This window comes from Monodon monoceros, unplaced genomic scaffold (assembly GCF_005190385.1).
Source record: "Monodon monoceros isolate NGI ecotype Baffin Bay Population unplaced genomic scaffold, NGI_Narwhal_1 Super_Scaffold_18, whole genome shotgun sequence".
In the NCBI taxonomy this organism is placed as follows: Eukaryota; Metazoa; Chordata; class Mammalia; order Artiodactyla; family Monodontidae; genus Monodon; species Monodon monoceros.
Window position 1 is genome coordinate 125,375,512 of NW_021703774.1, and position 22,304 is coordinate 125,397,815.

At 39.5% G+C, this 22,304-nt stretch overlaps 1 protein-coding gene across 1 annotated transcript in view; it reads right to left on the reverse strand.

Moving 5' to 3' along the window:
* The window catches only part of AK4 (adenylate kinase 4), a 71,686-nt gene that overhangs the window by 24,200 nt on the left and 25,182 nt on the right, over positions 1-22,304 (reverse strand). Inside the window, exon 2 of the mRNA XM_029230668.1 lies at positions 13,148-13,267. Within this exon, the coding sequence (XP_029086501.1) occupies positions 13,148-13,267 (120 nt within the window). The remainder of the gene's footprint in view (positions 1-13,147; positions 13,268-22,304) is intronic.

Genomic DNA, 22,304 nt, shown 5'->3' on the forward strand with positions numbered 1-22,304 from the left:
TCCTGCACCCTCCATCAGCACCGGGCCTTCTTTTAGGACAAAACAGGTTCCTTTGTTAAAGTAATTCAGCATGTTTCTCATAAAGCACGAAATCTCTTAGTGCATTAAAAGTATGATTTCACAGGGAATTCCTGGGTTGTCCAGTGGTTAGGACTTGGCGCTCTCACTGCCGTGGCCCTAAGAACTAAGATCCTGCAGGCCGAGCGGCCAAACAGTATTTCACTGTTTAAATTTCATGCAATTTATGTAGACTCGCCTGTTATATAAAAATGAGAAGCACGTCTCAAAATCAGATCCCCAGCTTTGCTCTCACACAAGCAGCCGACAATGGGTTGATGGGCTCCCCACCTCCAGACTCTCCGTGTGTGTCCTAGGACACAGGTCGGCGGACTGGATAGTGACTGTTTCAATTTTGTGAGCCGTGTGGTCTCTGTGGCAGTGCTCACCTCTGCCATGGGGGTGAAAAAGCAGCCCCAGGCCTCGCACCAACAGCGTGGCTGTGTGGCAGGAATGCTTTGTTCAGGGAGGCCGAAGTGTGAATTTCAGGGCATTTTCCCATGTCACGAAATACTATTTTTTCCCAACCATTTAAAAGCACAGGGGACTTCCCTGGTGGTCCAGTGGGTGAGACTCCATGCTCCCAATGCAGGGGGCCCGGGTTTGATCCCTGGTCGGGGAACTATGTCCCACATGCCGCAACTAAGAAGTCCGAATGCCACAACTAAAAGATCCTACGCGCTGCAGCGAAGATCCCGCGTGCTGCAACTAAGACCCGGTGCAGCCAAAATAAATAAACATTTAAAAATTAAAAAAATAAAATAAGAGAATGTGTATGTATATATATATATATGTATGTATAACTGAATCACTTTGCTGTACAGCAGAAATTAACACAACATTGTAAATCAACTATACTTCAATACAATAAATTTTTTTAAAAAGTAGGGCAGCCTTACTCATATATAAATCATATACCATACAAGCCACTCATTTAAAGTGTACTATTCAATGGTTTCTGGTATATTCAGGGACATAACTAAGATTAATTAAAATAAAATTAACAGAAGTGGTAGTGGGAAAAAAATGAGTGCACAGAATTCATTAATATTTCTTAACTGTAAGACCAAAAAAATGGGAAACTAAAGTTACAGAGAAATTTATAATAAATTTTAACAATAAAAGCTAAAAAAATTGGAAGGAAGGGGAGAGGAGATGGGAGGAAGTATAAGTATATTCTCTAAATTTGAAATGTGAGACTAAAAAAAAAAACAAATTTGTCATCTCCTAATGTCTTTCACATTTTTTAAAATAAATTTATTTATTTTATTTTATTTATTTTTGGCTGCGTTGGGTCTTTGTTGCTGCACGTGGGCGGTGAGCGGGGGCTACTCTTTGCTGCGGGTGCACGGACTTCCCATTGCAGTGGCTTCTTCTGTTGCAGAGCACGGGCTCTAGGCACGCGGGCTTTAGTAGTTGTGGCTTGCAGGCTCAGTAGTTGTGGCTTGTGTGCTCTAGAACGCAGGCTCAGTAGTTGTGGCGCACAGGCTTGGTTGCTCCGCGGCATATGGGATCTTCCCAGACCAGGGCTCGAACCCGTGTCCCCTGCGTTGGTTGGTAGGTGGATTCTTAACCACTGTGCCACCAGGTAAGTCCCATCTTTCATCTTCTTAAGGGGCTCCCATAGGAATTAATATCCCTGGTGATGAAGAAAGTTTTATCTGAAACTCAGTGATAATTCCTTAGGGTTCACTTTAGCTTTTGCTATATTAAATTTGAGTAAAATTAATTGCCTTTTTTAAAGAATGTAAAGGATGATACCATTCTTACAGATTTTTATCTGCATATGTGCATGGAGAGGTATCTACAATGATGGTTTGCAATTGTTAACCCTGGTTATTTCTGGCTAGTAGGATTTTAGGCAATTTGTTGCCTTTCTTTGCATTTTTCCATATGGCCTGAGTGTTTTATAGTGATCATGTATAATTTCTATAAAAACAGTATAAAAAAGGTGAAGTTAAATCGTCTGTGGGAATTCCCTGGCAGTCCAGTGGTTAGGACTTGGCACTTTCACTGCCGAGGGCCTGGGTTCAATCCCTGGTTGGGGAACTAAGATCCCGCAAGCCGCACAGCGCAGCCCAAAAATAAAATAAATTGTCTGCATTTTTCCACATCACCTTCTACTTTTAACCCTAATCAACTTGTTCTTCTTTCCAAAATCAGAGTTTTCGTATTAGTAATAGGAAAATCAAGAGAGTTTTATCCTGTTTTGTTTTATATTTACTAGGTAAGGTTTAATGGAAGATGACTGATTTTATTTACTTAGGCTTTACGTAAGCCAAGTTTACTTAGTGAGGGGTAAAAATGATGATCCTTATTTATTAGAATGACAATATTTTTGTTAAGTTTCTCAACAGTTTATTATTGAAATGTTAAGTTCTAACATCTATATCAGTGTCTATGTATATATTTACATTACTAATAATTATCAATTAAATTTTCTTTACACTGAAAATAAGAACAGACATCTAACACCTGACCACCTACTGTGTTCCAGAACTCCACTACAAGTTTTACATTTGTTAGCCAATCCTTGCAAACCTATGACATACATACTCCTATTTTACAGATGAGAAAAAAAGAAACCAGGAAAGGTAAATTTGCTTGCTAAAGACTACAAGCTAATAAGGCCTGACTCATAAGTCCATGCTTTTTCCACCACATAACTGTTTTCTTAGTATGGAACTTTGTGCATAGTAAGTGTACAATAATTGTTTTATTATTAAACCAGCAAAGTATACCTCATAAGCTTTGGATGTAGTTTTGCAATGAATTGTCTTAGTTCATCCAATTCCCAAGATACCTGCTTCCTAAATTAGGGAAGCAGCCTCTCCTAACATCTAAAATTAGTTTCATCCTGTGCCTCACTTTACAGACTTCTAAGCAAGCAGCATTAGCAAATGAGCTAAGTGCATCTGAAAGTGTACGACACGACAGGCCCAACTACAGGGAAACCATGCTTTAATACCTAAAGTATGTCTGAATTTAAAATTTTTTTTAAATTTAGTTAAATTTTAAATGTTAGTTGAAAGGAAAGTTAAAATATAAATTATTCACTCTTTCAAACTCAGTTTTAAATTTTATTTTTAACTTCCTTCTACCTCATTTATAATATTAACTTTGACACTTAACTCCCTGTTTTTGAATTTCAAGAAGTGTTTAACTTTTGGCCCCATCCACTTTTCCAGCCTCATCTGCTCATACTTTCAGCTCTAGGATTATCCAACTACTTGTGGTTTCCAGAACACACCTTGTTGTTTCATGCCTCTATACCTTTTTTTTTTAATTAATTTTTATTGGAGTATAGTTGATTTACAATGTGTTAGTTTCTGCTGTACAGCAAAGTGAATCAGTTATACATAGACATATATCCACTCTTTTTTAGATTCTTTTCTCATGCCTCTGTACCTTTTGTACATGATGTTCCCTCCATCTAGAATGTGCTTTATTCCCCCTTCCCAAATTTTGCTCTTGGTGTCACCTTCTCCCAGGAACCTTCCTAATAGCTGCCTCCCTCGTCCCCAAGAGAGGGCCAGTCACTTTCTCCTCTGTGCTACCTCTCCCCTCTCACCCCCTTCACTGGCGCTCCCAAGATCCTACACTATGATTGTTTAATGCAGCGTTTGCTCCTCCTGGGCTATGAGGTCGGGAAGTGTGCTACTCCCTCTTCCGATGGATCGATGGGATACACAAATCATGTATACTCAATTTGTTTTTTGAGCTCTGAACCAAGTTTTTCTAGGATGTGTTCAAATATCTGTATACATATGGTTCCCATATGGCCCTTAGTGCTCGCATGTTAAAATCTAGTCATTCCCTGAAAACACAAACCGAATTAAACAAAGTCAGGATTGTCTACTATATTAAGATTGTTCCTGATCCTGGGGTAGCAGTCAGATCAATCAGAAGAAACCCACCAGAAATGGACACAGGGACAGGGTCTCAGGAGAGAATCCAACAAAATTAAGAAGAAGAGATCCAGAGTTTTACCATGTTTTTCAGTCACATACTCTAAGCTCATTCAGACGCCAAGGACACTGAACAAAGGAAGAGTCATGGAATAAAAACCAAGTTCTCTGAACTTATGGTTACTGGGGGGAAAGGTTCTGGAGGTGGGGGTATTTAGGGAGTTTGGGATTGACATGTACACACTGCTATATTTTATTTTATTTTTTTTTTACATCTTTATTGGAGTATAATTGCTTTACAATGGTGTGTTAGTTTCTCCTTTTAACAAAGTGAATCAGTTATACATATACATATGTTCCCATACCTCTTTCCTCTTCCATCTCCCTCCCTACCACCCTCCCTATCCCACCCCTCCAGGCGGTCACAAATCACCGAGCTGATCTCCCTGTGCTATGTGGCTGCTTCCCACTAGCTATCTACCTTACATTTGGTAGTGTATACATGTCCATGCCTCTCTCTCGCTTTGTCACAGCTTACCCTTCCCCCTCCCCATATCCTCAAGTCCATTCTCTAGTAGGTCTGTGTCTTTATTCCTGTCTTACCCCTAGGTTCTTCATGACATTTTTTTTTCTTAAATTCCATATATATGTGTTAGCATATGGTATTTGTCTTTCTCTTTCTGACTTACTTCACTCTGTATGACAGACTCTAGGTCTATCCATCTCATTACAAATAGCTCAATTTCGTTTCTTTCTATGGCTGAGTAATATTCCATTGTATATATGTGCCACATCTTCTTTATCCATTCATCCGATGATGGACACTTTGGTTGTTTCCATCTCCGGGCTATTGTAAATAGAGCTGCAGTGAACATTTTGGTACATGACTCTTTCTGAATTATGCTTTTCTCAGGGTATATGCCCAGTAGTGGGATTGCTGGGTCATATGGTAGTTCTATTTGTAGTTTTTTAAGGAACCTCCATACTGTTCTCCATAGTGGCTGTACCAATTCACATTCCCACCAGCAGTGCAAGAGTGTTCCCTTTTCTCCACACCCTCTCCAGCATTTATTGTTTCTAGATTTTTTGATGATGGCCATTCTGACTGGTGTGAGATGATATCTCATTGTAGTTTTGATTTGCATTTCTCTAATGATTAATGATGTTGAGCATTCTTTCACGTGTTTGTTGGCAGTCTGTATATCTTCTTTGGAGAAATGTCTATTTAGGTCTTCTGCCCATTTTTGGATTGGGTTGTTTGTTTTTTTGTTATTGAACTGCATGAGCTGCTTATAAATTTTGGAGATTAATCCTTTGTCAGTTGCTTCATTTGCAAATATTTTCTCCCATTCTGAGGGCTGTCTTTTCGTCTTGTTTATGGTTTCCTTTGCTGTGCAAAAGCTTTGAAGTTTCATTAGGTCCCATTTGTGTATTTTTGTTTTTATGCCTATTTCTCTAGGAGGTGGGTCAAAAAAGATCTTGTTGTGATTTATGTCATAGAGTGTTCTGCCTATGTTTTCCTCTAAGAGTTTGATAGTTTCTGGCCTTATATTCAGGTCTTTAATCCATTTTGAGCTTATTTTTGTGTATGGTGTTAGGGAGTGTTCTAATCTCATACTTTTACATGTACCTGTCCAGTTTTCACAGCACCATTTATTGAAGAGGCTGTCCTTTCTCCACTGTACATTCCTGCCTCCTTTATCAAAAATAAGGTGACCATATGTCCGTGGGTTTATCTCTGGGCTTTCTATCCTGTTCCATTGATCTATCTTTCTGTTTTTGTGCCAGTACCATAATGGCTTGATTACTGTAGCTTTGTAGTATAGTCTGAAGTCAGGGAGCCTGATTCCTCCAGCTCCGTTTTTCGTTCTCAAGATTGCTTTGGCTATGCGGGGTCTTTTGTGTTTCCATACAAATTGTGAAATTTTTTGTTCTAGTTCTGTGAAAAATGCCAGTGGTAGTTTGATAGGGATTGCACTGAATCTGTAGATTGCTTTGGGTAGTAGAGTCATTTTCACAATGTTGATTCTTCCAATCCAAGAACATGGTATATCTCTCCATCTATTTGTATCAGCTTTAATTTCTTTCATCAGTGTCTTATAATTTTCTGCATGCAGGTCTTTTGTCTCCTTAGGTAGGTTTATTCCTAGATATTTTATTCTTTTTGTTGCAATGGTAAATGGGAGTGTTTTCTTAATTTCACTTTCAGATTTTTCATTATTAGTGTATAAGAATGCCAGAGATTTCTGTGCATTAATTTTGTATCCTGCTACTTTACCAAATTCATTGATTAGCTCTAGTAGTTTTCTGGTAGCATCTTTAGGATTCTCTATGTATAGTATCATGTCATCTGCAAACAGTGACAGCTTTACTTCTTCTTTTCCGATATGGACTCCTTTTATTTCCTTTTCTTCTCTGATTGCTGTGGCTACACACTGCTATATTTTAAATGGATAACCAACAAGAACCTACTGTACAGCACAAGGAACTCTGCTCAATATCATGTAATCACCTAAATGGGAAAAGAATTTGAAAAAGAATAGATACATGTATATGTATAACTGAATCACTTTGCTGTACACCTGAAACTAACATATTGTTAATCAACTATACTCCAATATACAACAAAAAGTCTAAAAAAAAAAAGTTCTTATACTGTGATTTAAACCAAAGATGACCCTCACAAAGACTTAACATTCTGTTAAATTTTGTTAAATTTCTCAGCAGTTTATTATTGAAAGGCTAAGTTCTAATATCTGTATTGGTGTCTGTACATATACATATCTTTTTCATTTTCATATTCATTCCTATACATATGAGCGCATCAAGAAGGATGAGCCTGGTGAGGCACCAAAGATTACAATTGTTCAGTCCATGCTTAGCAGGCATGAACACTGCCACTGTACCCAATAAAGTTCCATGAAGTCTATGACTCTCCATTCTTTAGCAGTCACTCCAATTGCTTCAAACCTTCTGTTCAAGGTATGACAGTATACATATTGCCTTAACAGTGATCGAAGATACAAATGTTATCTGACAATATTTTTCAGGACTAAACATCTGAAGGTACTCTTACTGTATAACAGAGAACTAAATTAAATACCCTGTGATAAACCATAATGGAAAAGAATATAAAAAAAAGAATGTCTATATGTGTATAACTGAGTCACATTACTGTACAGCTGAGATTGTAAATCAACTATACTTCAATAAAAAAAAACACATCTGAAGGTAAATGAGTAAAATAATCTATCACCCTCTTAAATGCACACACGCACGTGCACGCGCACACACACACACACACACACACACACACACACGAGAAGAAAGCCTGATTCTGTTTTTCCAAAGAGAATATCTTCAGTGACCTCCCAAACAAACCTATTATACATTTTATTTTTGAAACATACCCTACATTCACAAGGGCAACAGAAAAAAATTGCCCTTGGCATTTCTTAAAAGATGTGATTCAGAAGACACGGGATTGTCAGCTTTTTTTTCTGTAGGCATATGTTGCCCAGTGGGATGTAAAACCATTCAGAGGTCTGATTCAGAAAGAAAAATATGAAGGGGATAAGGTCAGAGCAGTTATGTACAGTCCAGTATGGTAAAACACATTTGCAGAATCAGGACAAGATACTGTAGCTCCACCATCTGTAGTCTGGTTTCCCAGCATCCACCTTTTACTTGGATACCAAGGGCTCTGAATGAGCATGTATCCCGGAATATCTTAGGTCTGAGATCATTCACCTCTCAGGGAAAACAAACACATACAAACACGGCACACACTGAAGTGGCTCTGACTTGTGCTAAAAATAAATAAGTAAATAAATAAATCCCAGAATTACCCACAGAAAGCACCAGCTAGTGCTCAGAATGAATCAAATGAAATATACAACCATGGACTGAATGATGACTCTCCTTGTAAAGTTATCTTTATCTCCAATGAAAAGGCTTAAATTATATTCCACTTATAATTCCAAAATTTAAGATTGCTTTCTGTCAAACCGAACTTTGACAACAAATTTAAATATTTAGATGACACCTAAAGTCATCTGGCAGACAATTCTGTTACATCTTGAGATAAATTGGGACTGAGCCTGAGAACTTGCAGGTTACTGTTTAAATGCACAGGTTTCGGCAACCAAGTTTAGAAACAAACAAAAAAATCTACTACCTAACACACCTCCCTACGGGCCCCATCTCACTGCCAGCTGCTTTTTAAAAAGTGAAGAATTTGTATTGGAGCTGGTTATTTATAAGAGCTGGTTATTGTTCCCTAGTTACTTCACCTTAAGATCACCTAGTAAGCAGTAAACACCCTCTTTAAAAAACAAAAAAAACCCAAAACCATCAGAGCAAAATTAGAAGGCTTGTGCATGACATTCCTCTGGTTGAATATTTGTCTTAAAAATTAAAATTATTTTCAGAAAACCGCTCTCACACATTAAACGTCTGAAGAAATTAAAGAAAGAAAAAGAAAAAAGAGGGGGAAAACCACACTTATATACACATATTAACACATAAAAGAGTGTTTCTTATCCAACTAAAAAGCACACTGTGAAGGCAAGGCGGTGCTGAACTGTTTTTAGCAAGGACATAGCTGACCAAACCACAGAGCACTCACCAAGCCCATCCACTGCCACCCCTGGTGTCCCCTTGGTTTGCATCCATGCTACGTTGTTTCCACCCACCATTTGCAGGATGCCTGTTTACAGCCATATGGACCAAGACGATGAGTCATCTATCATCCAGAATTCTTTTCTTGACCTTTCCACATGCAATCACCTTTAGCGCACTCCATAGGCACGTCCTCCGCAGAACACGTGCCCTGGAACATAAGGAATTTCAAACTGAACACAGAACTTAGCATTCTTGATGGTCCTCACTTTGCCAAATGGATTTATTCCAGAGCTTTAAAGAAAAATCACAACCGAAACCATGACCAGATGTGTTTAGAAAGATACAAACTAAATCAGTTAGGAGACTGACGTCCTTTACTAAAAACAGGCCTATGAGGTAAAAGCACTTCAGTTACTCACCGAGAGGAAGTTATAGCAAAACAAAGCAGTGAAAAGATACATAAAACATTTCACAACTGAAGCTGACTTTTCCAACTTCACGTGGCTGAATATTTTTTAAACTATTTTTGAACTTAACACTTCATGTAGTAACCTAAAAACAAAAATTCATGACCTGTACCTTATGTACAACAAATCACAAAATCTCATACAGCACTTACTATATGGCAAATATAAGCACTTTCCGGACATTCACTTACTTCATCCTTTTTGTAATCTCTGTTTTCCATGAGGAAAACAACGCAGAGACCTACAGGTAACTTGCCCAAGGGCACTGACAATGGCAGAGCTGGGATTCAAAGGGGGTAGTCTGGTTCTAACTGGGATCAGTGGTTATTATACTAACCACCTTTCCAAAGGAGTTTAACATAGATGATCCTTTTTTAAAACAGTTAAGTTTACTTAAAACTACACAAGTTTATTTTATAAGGTGAGAAGCCTTACAATTAAAGAATTTAAACTAGAGAAATTACTGTTAGGTGGTGGCAGAGCTAAAGTTTATCAGTCCTGGCAAACACCCACATAAGAAGAAGTAGTGGGAGACTAACTTTTTTGAGTTAAATATTCAGAGTCTGGAGAAATTAACATAGCTGGAGAAGTGTAGGGAAGGTGATGACAGCCAAGAAACTCCAAAAGCTGGGAAGGCGATCAAAGAAAACCCCAGGGCTACAGTGCCTAACATCAGTCACACTCCTGTCAATTCTTCCTCCTCAATGCAGTCTTTCAGGAATGGTGCTTCCTCGCCATCTCACTGCTGGTGCTTAAATTCAGGCCTTCAGCATCTCTTGGCCCAATTGTGCCAACAATCTCTTACTCAGCTTCTAGTCACCACCTCCTCCCCTACCCCAGCATCTAATAGCTCTGCTGCTAACAGAATAGTCTTTCTGAAACACAAATACATCTGATTATGTTATTCCCCTTTTTAACTCTTCGGTGGTCCCTATAGCCAAAAATTTCCAGTTCCACCATCTCTGCATAGAATCAAAGTCCATCACCCCAGGATTTCCCCTGTCTCTCTGTTTGCAGGCCCAGGAAAACACTAGGCTAAGTCATTCCTCTCTTACCCAGTTCACATTGCGCCTCTGCTGAAAAAATCCTTCTTCCCAGCCCCCATTATTCAACCTGCAGGACATCTCTCTATTCATCTCTTTTTCCATAAAGTTGTTCCACTCCTGCCTCCCACCAATAGAACCGACAACTTTCTCCTTTGTGTCTTCAGTGTACCACATGTATATGATTTTATTATACTGTCAATTTTTTACACACCTGACTCCCCTACTGTAATATAAGTCCCGTAAGAATACAGAAAGTGTCTTGTCATTTTATCAACAGCACCTCATAGTGCCTGACACACAGTAGGAGCTTTATTCATTACTGCCTGATAAACACATGCCTTCCACGGGCCATTATAGCCTTTCTCTTGACAAAAGTTTTCAGTTCAGTCTCTTGGTTCCCTCCAGCCCCATGAGAACATAGGTCCTGATTTTTTTAAATGGAAGGCATTCTAGAAAGATATGATCTACTCTATAGTCAACTTTTCAGAACACCTCCAAAGTGAAGAATAAATGTTGAATAGTATAGTTCACAAAGAATGGACCATAGAACAAATCCCAGAGGTTATAGGTAGGGTAGGAGATTCTATGGTCATATACATTCAGAACGCCTTGTGACATTTCCTTCTATGAAGAGTTACATCACATTATCATATTAAAGGTTCATTAAAGTCCTAAGAAATTGGTTAACTTTGGACTTACTAACTTTGGATAGGCAAGTGAACCTTCCTTTGCTTCTGTTTTCTCATCAATAAATGGAAATAACAGTCTCTACCTTGATATGGTTATTGTAGGAATTGAATGAGATAATAAATATCAAATGTTCAGAACAATACTTGGCATACAGTAAGTGCTCAGTAAATTCAAGCAACATTTAACATTTAAATTGACATTTTCTTTTTTCTTTTCTTTTTTTTTTTTTTGGCGGTACGCGGGCCTCTCACTCTTGTGGCCTCTCCCGTTGCAGAGCACAGGCTCCGGACGCACAGGCTCAGCGGCCATGGCTCACGGGCCCAGCCGCCCTGCGGCATGTGGGATCTTCCCGGACCGGGGCACGAACCCGTGTCCCCTGCATCGGCAGGCAGACTCTCAACCACTGCGCCACCAGGGAAGCCCTAAATTGACATTTTCTAAACACATTTAACTACAAAGTCTGTTTTTTTTGTCTAGCCATTACTAACACTGCACACTATACACTTTGAGAAACACCAATATAGAATAAATACTCTACCACAAGTTGGTCATTATGGAGATTTACGGCTCCAGACTTTAGGAGAAATACAGGCAATCTGATAGTTAAAATGTAGGGCAATTCACTCTGGCTTCTCTGTGGCTGGCAAACATCAAAGTTTCAGCTGTCGCAACTTGCTAAGATAGGAAAAAGTGCATTGTGTGAACTGAAGGAAAACTACTCTGCAATGGAAAGAAGTTTCTTATATGTAAATCTCACTACCCTTTCTGTACCTAGAAAGCAGTATATTCATCAAGTTCTTATTTTCATTGCCAAGGAATCCTGCTATTAAAGAGTAAGACAAATAATCCATCCCGTCCATTTTTTCCCTTTAATAAATGAAAAGATTTATACTGGTAAAGCTTAAAAGTAGATGATTCTTAATTCCATCTTCCTCGAGTACAAAACTGTGCAGTATTGTGTGTGTGAGCATCTGTATGCATCTTCCTGGGTTAAGTATCATAGGAGTGACTGAGTTTTTTTTAACCATTTTTATAAAATTGAAGTATAGTTAATTTACAATGTTGTGTTAGTTTCAAGTATACAGCAAAGTGATTCAGTTATAAGTATAACTGAATATATATACTTTTTCATATTCTTTTCCATTATAGGTTAATACAAGATATTGAATATAGTTCTCTGTGCTATACAGTAGGTCCACGTTGTTTATGTATTTTACATATAGTAGTGTGTATATGTTAATCCCAAACTCCTAATTTATCTCCCCCTCCACTGCTATCCCCTTTGGTAACCGTAAGTTTGTTTTCTATGTCTGCGGGTCTATTTCTGTTTTGTAAGTAAGTTGATTTTGTATCATTTTTTTAGTCCTACATATAAGTGGTATCACATGATATTTGTCTGAGTTTTTTTTAAAAAAATCAGGCCTATGTATCATTTAAATATTAAAAATCAAACAATAGGAATGGGTATATACAGTGAAAGGTAAATCTCTCTCCCAACCCTAATCTTTACCCAGAGCCAACCACTAGTATCAGTTTTTTATAACCTTCCAAAGACAGCTTATGTATGTGTTTGTAAGTATATATAGTAATATTATACTGTCACTCCATTTTTATGGAGATAATAGTATATGATATTAACTATACTGCAACTAGCTTTTTTCACTCAGCAGTTTACCTTAGAGCTCTATCCATATCAACACAGAGGTACAGATTATTTGGTTAATGGACATACCAAAATTTAAGGCAACCCTATGATAGATAGATAGGTTGTTACCAGTGTCTTGCAATCTACAAATAACACTGAAAACAAACATCCTTTAACATACATCTTTAGGCAAGAAATCAAGCAGGGAATTGCTGAATCAAAAAATATAAAGACTGCTAAACTGCCCTCCAAAGGTTGCCCATTTTATCCTCTCAAGAATACTTGCTTCCTATACTCTTATGGTTTTCAGATTTTCTATCTTTTTTAATCTGACAGGTAAAAAATGATAACTAATGCTTTTAATTTATGTGGCCTATTTTGAATGAAAGAACCTCTGATTTAAGATGAGTCATACTTATGACAACTTAGTCATGGAAACAAAGGCACGATCAAAACTGGAACAATAACAGGAATTCAGTGAAGGTTTGCTTCAAGCTGACGGCTCTAGGGATGGTGGTCTGCAGACAGAGTAATTAAAAGGTTTCACCACGTGAGGTTTCTATCACGTTGCCAAACTGGAATATGTCTAAATAGATGACTGAACGTTTAGGGGAAAAGGGCATTTTGCAACCTGTAAGAAATACGGGAGTGTGCAAGGAGACAACGACCCACTATTGGCAGAGGTCCAGCGGACCCACACGTTCAACTCACCATCCAGTAGCCAGTGCTGGCCGCGCCTGTTCTCCAGCTCTGACAGCATGAGGCGTGTGATCACGTGATCTGGAACCAAAAGACTTTTCTCTATGTACTGCTTTGCCATATCACCAACTTCTATTAAAGACAGGAAAAAGACACTCTCAAAAAAGAAGCTTCAGAAAAAAAAAAAAAACTTACAAACTCTTTTCTGACAGTTTTGCCTTCTTTCTCATTCCTCCCTGATGGCACGGGGAAGCTGAGAGGCACAACCACTCCTTAGAGACCAAAGGAAAAATTTTCCACTGCTCTTCTAGAAAGAATGCTGGATGACACAAACATCAACCGGTTTATTTCTTTTCACGAGCCTCAGGATAAGCAGATGGCACCTTGCTGACGCAGTTGTAGAAGCAACGCAGTGTTATTAGTGGAATGCCAAGTTCATAAAAAGATGTGAATTTTAAAATTTTTTTCAAAGAAAAAAATGCTCATATCATAATTTAAAATAACAATTTCTTATATGTGGAAATTGTTAAGTTGGGTTCAGGAGAACAAATTAGCAGTTTAAATCTGCTGAATTTCTAGGAACTGAATTTCTTTTTTTAACCAAGATGAAGTCCTCTGCTCTCCAGGGATCTGATAATGAACCATTAAGAAACACATTCTTGACAGGCCAATTAAGTTCTTATAAAAACATATAGCAGAATTATATTACTAGGTTAGAAAGCTCAAGAATCATTTAGCCTCCACCTTCACCTAGAATTTAAGGCAGAACCCTTCCTTCCCCAGACTGAGCCTATACTCCCAACTCTGACTTCAACACTGAAACGTGGGCTGTGAAGAGTTCCCATCACTGGACAAGGATCTCAAAATTAGGCCCAATGATGTAGATTCGGTAACGTGCAAGAAACAGAACATGTATGTGGCTAAACATGAATGTGAACAAAACACATTCATTCAACAAGGATTTGTTGACTGCATACGATTTAACAGGTAATATTCGACAAATGTAACAGTGACTAAAAGTTGCAGTTACTGATCTCTAAGCAGTATTACTTTCCTTAAGCGCAACAATAACAATCTTAACTGAGAGTACATATTATCCCAGGCACTTATACGTGTTATTTCATTGATTCCTAAGATCCTCAACTTTAGACAGGAGGTAATACCCATATTTTTGAATGACAGCTTTACTGAGATATAATTCACACACCACAACATTCACCATCTTAAAGTGTACAATTCAGTGGTTTTTTTAATGCTTCCTCAGTGTTGTGTAACCATCACCACTACCTAATTTCAGAACATTTATATGACCCCAGAAAGAAACCTTGTACCTATTAGCAGTCACTCCCCATTTCCTCCTCCCTCTAGGCCCTGGCTTCTACTAATCCACTTTTTGTCTATAGATTTGCCTACTCTGCACATTTCACATAAATGGAAGCACACTATGTGGTTTTTTGTGTCTGGTTCCTTTACTTAGCATAACGTTTTCAAGATGCATCCATGTTGTACCACCTACAGTACTTCATTCATTTTCATGGCTGAATATTATGATTCCATTGTATGGACATATATTTTTTTTCACTCTTTGGATATCTTGAATAATGCTGCAGTGTACAAGTTTTTGTGTGAATGCATGCTTTCAGTTCTCTTCGGTAATACCTGTAAGGTATATATGTTTTATATCTGAAAAATCACTGTCAGACAGAACGCTCAGAGTAACTGACAAGCTTGGTGTTTACTCTGCAATGGTCAGGCCAGCCCCAGGGCCCTGTTTTTAGTCCCATCCACCAAACTTTAAGGTACATATAAACAACAAATACACATCTTCCAAGGTGAGAGACCAAGACGTGAACTGGCTCCAAATATCCCATGAGGAAACAGTAATGAGTAGGAATTGTCTTGCTTGGAAAAGAGAAGAACCAGAGAAGGCCATGACAATTTACCCATAACCTGATACTTGGCACATGGAAAAGGCATTAATTTATTTAATCCTCAGAGCTTAGAATTAGGACTAGTAGTAGGAATTATAAATGGACAGGAAAAGTTGCCTAAGGAAATTTTTGAATGGAGACTGCCCAGGAAGGGATGTTATAGAGAGATTTTGAAAACTGGATTGGGGATTGGGCTTAATTCATGTTTTAGGTCCCTTCAGATGGAGGATTTATGGTATTAGGATATATCTGAATTCAGTAATTTAATGGAGAGCAGTATCGAAAATGATACGTCTAAGGCCTCTGATTATCTCCTGACTCTCCTAAATGGCTTCCACTGATACCTCTGACACTTATCCTGTCCAAACTCAACATTCCCCTCCCACTCTGCTCTTAACCTAGTGTTTCCTGCCTCCTCAGTAATGGAGTCCCCCATTATCCGCAGTTTTCTTGGATTCAGTTACCCAAGGTCAACCACAGTCTGAAAATATTAAATGGAAAATTCCAGAAATAAGCAACTCGTAAGTTTTAAATCGGGTGCCGTTCTGAGTAGCATGATGAAATCTCTTGCCATCCCACTCCGTCCAGCCTGGGATGTGAATCATCCCTTGGTCCTGAGTATCCCACCTGTTAGTCACTTAGTAGCTGTCTTGGTTATCAGATCAACTGTCTCAGTACCTTCAAGTGACCATATTTTACATAATAATGACACAAAGTGCAAGAGTAGTGATGCTGGCCATTTGGATGTGCTAAAGAGAAGCTGTAAAGTGCTTCTTTTAAGTGAAAAGGTAAACGTTCGACTTAAGGAGGAAGGAAAAACATTGTATGCTGAGGCTGCTAAGGTATATGGTAAGAACAAATCTATCCGTGAAATTGCGAAGAAGGAAAAAGAAATTCATGCCAGTTTTGCTGCTGAACCTCAAACTGCGAAAGTTATGAATACAGTGCATGATAAGGGCTTAGTTAAGATGAAAAATGCATTAAATTTGTACAATAAGATACTCTGAGACCACATTCACGTAACTTTTAGTACAGTATATTGTTATAATTGTCCTATTTTATTAATTATTGTTGTTAATCTCTTACCTTACCTAATTTATAAATTACTTTACCATAAAATTACTTTATCAAAATTACTTTATCCTAGGTATGTATGTATAGAGAAAAAACATAGTGTGTATATATATATATATATATATATATATGGTTCAGTACTCTGTAGTTTCAGGCATCAACTGGGGGCCTTGGAACCTATTCCCCATGAATAAGGGGATGTCACCTAAGGTTAAGCACAGTTGTCTTGACTTTTCCCATTCTTTTATATCTAACTGAACATGAAGATTTTGAAATTCTACTTCCACAGTGTCTCTCATATCCAAGACAATTGATCAAAACGTAATAGTGCAACAGTAACTATTGGTCAACAAATTTGAGCAAGCTGTGGGGATGCTGCAGAACAGGCTATGTCGTTGTGAGGAGAGAGAAGTGCAGCGATGGCCCTGGACCACCCTGGTGGTTAACAGGAGCGCATGGCTTCTCAGAAAGCTGAGCCAAAGGAAGGAAGCAGCTAGATACACTCCAAAACCTAATTTAGAAATCTTTATATAGTGAAGAGGAGACAACTGGTCAAAGAACCAACAGACTGATAAACCATCTCATAGCTAAGATCAAAGTGGGTCCTTTACCCATACCAATCATTGACCATCTACAAAATCAAAAGATTGCTTCTGGGGTCTTCCACATATCAGTCAATCAAAAGGATAAATAATTAGATTACCTAAACAGCCAATTCTCAATTCTTAGCTTACCTGACTTCTCAGTAGCATGCGAGATGGCTCCTTTGCAATAAGTACAGAAGCTAGAGTGATCCTTTTAAAATGCAAGCCCATCATAACCCTCCAATGACTTCCCATCTCACTGGAAGTATAAGCCAAGTCCTCACCTTGGTCTCCAAGGCCCTGTGTGATTAGGCCCTAGTTCTCTGACCCCATCTCCTACTTCTCTCCTCATTGCCCATCCTATTCCAGACACAACAGCCTCCTTGCACTTTCCTGAAGATCATAAGCATGTGCCCTCTCCAGGACCTTTGCATTTGTTCTTTCCTCTGCCAGGAACACTCTGTCCTCCAGAATTTCACATGGGTCAAGCCCTCATTGCATCCAGATCTCTGATTAAGTATCACCTCAAAATGGGCTTCTCGGGGTTTCCCTGGTTGCTCAGTGGTTGAGAGTCTGCCTGCCGATGCAGTTCGTGCCCCGGTCTGGGAAGATCCCACATGCCGCGGAGCGGCTGGGCCCGTGAGCCATGGCCGCTGAGCCTGCGCGTCCGGAGCCTGTGCTCCGCAACGGGAGAGGCCACAACAGTGAGAGGCCTGCGTACAGCAAAAAAAAAAAAAAAAAAAAAAAAAAAAAAGGGCTTCCCACCCTATCTAAACAGCACAAGCACAAACACAGACCCCTATCACCCTCTACTCTCTTATCCTACTGTGCATTATTTTCTAGAACTACAGACTTTACATATTGTATATTGATGTATTTGTGAATTCACTTTCTGTCCTCCCCCACCAGAATATTGCTATTAGTTCATTGAAAAAATAATACTACTTTCCTCACTGCCATATCCTCAGTGCTTAGAATATAATCTGGCATGTATAGATAACTCCATAAAATTTTGTTGCATGAATGAATGAATACACTGAAGATTACAGAGAATTCTTTTCCCCTGGCAAAAATCAATGTGATCTTCCTATACAGTTATTACGGAACCATTTCCCCAAGATCATAGATAGCTCAACTTTGCCAGGTATCAACCTTTTCAAGGGAAATATAGACAAAGTATGATCAGTACTAACTAGGTGAGATGGCCATGTAGAGTTTCATAGCTCAGTCTTATTTCCTCAGCCTTTCAAACTATGAATAGCAATGAATGAGGTCTGGGAGGGAAAACTGGGGAGAAGGAAACACCAGGACCCAACGTTGCAGAGGCATGGGGCTGCTTGGCATACTTGGAGGAACTTCAGTTAGTGACATCTGACAAAACCACGCCACGAGAGAGAGCTAGACCGGTAGGTTAAGGAGTATGGGCTTCGAGGGACTAAAGGAAAAATGGGTAGTTCCAGAAATGCCATTCCCACAGCTAAAACCAACTATTTAATTTGCAGGGCCCAGCGCAAAATGAAAATATGGAGCCTCCTTGTTCAAAAACTAAAAATTTCTAGATGGCAACAGCAGGGCATTACACTAAGTGCAGGGCCTTGTGTGACTACACAAGTCAATGCCCACGGCGATGTGAAATTTGGACAGGGTTGGCGTGGTGAAAGCCAAGGAGGCTGTGACAATAATCCAAGCACAAACAGGCCTGGTCCAAAGCAGAGGCAACATCAGAAGACCTTCTGGCCCTTGAGAGTACCTTGAGCTAACCCAGCGGAGACTGTGCAACTCCAAGTTCAAAATAACCCCGTGGAAGACTTCCAGAACCATCTTAATCCAATTTACTAGTGAAGAGAAAGATCTAAGCAGCATCCTTTCCCATTTTGGGCAGGCTGGGCTCTTCTCTGGAGCAGGACAGACAGCATGCCCTCTAATCTGATACAAAATCAAACTTGCTCCATGTCTCTCACTCCACACCCCACCCCCCCTAAAAACCAGGAAAAGCCAACAGCAGCCAGAGCAAAGTGGCCTTAACATAACTACACCTGAATGAAGACTTCACTACAGCAGCAATCTGAAATAAAACACTAATTAGAAGACAAGTCCATTCCAGAAAACAGGACCTTCATCTGCCCTTGTCAGTTTGCTTGGAGGAGAAAACAGTATCATTAAACGCTAATGCCAGCATGTTTGAATAAAACACATACCTGCTCCAATTCCTCAAGCAGTATTCCAAAGAAAGGCTGTACATACACATACGTTGTCTTACACTACTTTTGCATCCTTAGTGTGTACACGTATGTGCACACACACACACACACACACTCACTAAAATAATAAACCATAAACCACCAGGAAGGTTTCAAAAATAAACTTAATAAATTAAGAGTAACTCAAAAAAAGACCAACAGCTTTGCATATCTTAAGTGTCACAAAAACCAAAAAATAAAACTAATCATGTGTTTATGAGATTGACCAGAACACCAGTGATTAAGGCCACATTTGGAAAAACTTTCTTCAGAAATGGAAAGTGTCAAATGACAAAATGGTATGTATTATAAAATTATGTATGTATGTATATGTATAGATAGATATTACCATTGTCAATGTTAAATGTATTAGAAGAAAATACACCTCTTTTACAATATAAATTTTGTAGCAATGCATCTTACAAACCTATTCCATTTAATTACTACTAAATATAAATTAAAATAGACATGACCTTGGTTACCTTGAGAAATATATATTTTCAATTTCTAGCCAGATCAGACAACATGTAAGTTTTCAGAATTTAACACTACCTATTAAGTTGTATATTTAAAATAACACCAAATAGAAAAATTTAAGATAACACAGAACTTAAGTACCTATTAAATAGGTCATTTCTCCAAAACTCAGGCTTCCAGGCTATGGAAGATATTTTTATTGACCTCAGTTCTTTCACATTAAAGTTGTCCATATTCGCCTTAACAGACTGACATAGATCATTGTATTCTGGGCAGCAAATATGGCAAAACACTGTCCACTGCTAAAAGGGGAGGATTTGGGGCACACGATTTGAATTATCTTGATTAAAAAGAAAACACCAGGACTTCCCTGGTGGTGCAATGGTTAAGAATCCACCTGCCAATGCAGGGGACACGGGTTCGATCCCCGGCCCGGGAAGATCCCACATGCCACAGAGCAACTAAGCCCATGCACCACAACTACTGAGCCTGTGCTCTAGAGCACACGAGCCACAACTACTGAGCCTGCGTGTCACAACTACTGAGCCCACGTGCCACAACTACTGAAGCCCACGTGCCTAGAGCCCGTGCTCCGCAACAAGAGAAGCCACCACAGTGAGAAGTCCATAACGAAGAGTAGCCCCCGCTCGCCGCAACTAGAGAAAGCCTGCACGCAGCAACAAAGACCCAAATATAAAATAAATTTATAAAAAAGAAAGAAAAGAAAAAAAAAACCTTTGTCTAAATAACTAGGAGAGCCACTAAGCAAATAACATTTCTTTAGAAAAACCATGAGAAAACACTCGCAGATATGTAGGTGGCACAAAATCCATTCTATAGCCGCCCTAAATACTCACAACTGCCAGCTCAAACATTCCAGAGACTGAATGACTTCCAAAAAGAAATAAATGCATAAAGGTCCAATATGTGAAAGACAGGTTACTGAAATGGGCGGTGGGGGGAGATGGTAAACACTTCACTCAGGGGAAACTGGAGAATATGGGACGTGGTTGGTTTTATGGTTTAAATACTCTCTGAATCCACTTAATACTCACTCAGTTGATATTTATTCAGCATCTACCATGGGCCAGGCCCTGTGCCAACCTCAGAGGAGGCCTGTCCCAACCTCAGAGGAGGCCTGTCCCAGAGCTCAGAACCTAAACACGGGGATCAGGTGCCAGCCACAGAAAGCTTTCAATAGCAAAATTTTATGGAATTTTACTCTGTCAGGCAAAAAAATTAAATAGTCAGTAATTATCACATTAAGTTATACAAGCTCTTACGTTGTCAATAAAATTCCGTATAAATGGGCTTCCCTGGTGGCGCAGTGGTTGAGAGTCCGCCTGACGATGCAGGGGACACGGGTTCGTGCCCCGGTCCGGGAAGATCCCACATGCCGCGGAGCGGCTGGGCCCGTGAGCCATGGCCGCTGAGCCTGTGTGTCCGGAGCTTGTGCTCCGCAGCGGGAGAGGCCACAACAGTGAGAGGCCCGCATACCGCAAAAAAAAAAAAAAAAAAATTAAAATTCCGTATAAATACATTTTGAAACAGAAAGAGGCTATTGGTCACAAACTAAATGAGGGTCTTTGGTCCAATATTCAACCTGCCAGCTAATTCACCTTTGACTACTGAAGAGTTATCCCTAAAATCCTAGTCCAGAGTTAACAGAAAGTCAACCAGGATCCCTTAATCTTGACACTGGAGACAAAAAGATTTGTTTTAACAAAGGTGGAGATTAAGAAAGATAATCAACTTTAGTCAGGTAAAATCCACTACTGGAATGGAAGTCTCTTGAAACCAAACCTCAACTACTATTAATACTTTAAGCAAAGGCAAGTGAGGTCTTTTTATTTGATTTGAATATATCTGTCTTTTGTCTTTCTTTGTCAAATACTTTTTTCAGTAACTAGCCCAGAAAGTACCAGCATAAGGACAACAATGACAAGGGTGTTTTGTGGCATGGGCCTCCAACCAGCTGTGCAATGACCCTGCCAGCATCCTACCAGACACCTCCCCCTTTATCCCTAGTGTATGCGAGTCACTCCAATTACTCAGAACCACAGGTGAAAACTCTCTTCCCCAGGAACATGCCACTTATCTAACCAAAATTTTCTGTGCATCTACTACACGCAAGGCACAAGAGATACAAATATAAGAACACCTCCAAGAATGAGGAGTGGGGACAGACTTATGAACATAATTATTAAAAAGTGTATGCTCGGGCTTCCCTGGTGGCACAGTGGTTGAGAGTCCACCTGCCGATGCAGGGGACACGGGTTCGTGCCCCGGTCTGGGAGGATCCCACATGCCGCGGAGTGGCTGGGCCCGTGAGCCATGGCCGCTGAGCCTGTGCGTCCGGAGCCTGTGCTCCGCAACGGGAGAGGCCACAACAGTTAGAGGCCCGCGTACCGCGCAAAAAAAAAAAAAAAAAAAAAAGTTTATGCTCTGGGACTTCCCTGGTGGTCCAGTGGTAAAGAATCTGCCTTCCAATGCAGGGGATGCAGGTTCGATCCCTGGTCGGGGAACTAAGATCCCACATGACACGGGGCAACTAAGCCCACGCACCACAACTACTGAGCTCGCACGCCTCAACGAGCGAGCCCGCGTGCCACAAACTACAGAGCCCACGTGCCGCAACTAGAGAGAGAACACCCGCATGCCACAGCTAAAGAGAAGCCCCTGAGCCGCAACGAAGACCCAAAGCAGCCAAAAAAAACTATAATAATAATAAAATAAAATAAATAAAATTTAAAAAGAAGGTACCTGAGATAAATTTATAACTTATTTATTGTAAAATAATGCAAAACCTTGAGACTATAAAGACTAATCCTATCTGTTCTTTGTTCCTTTGGACATCATCAGA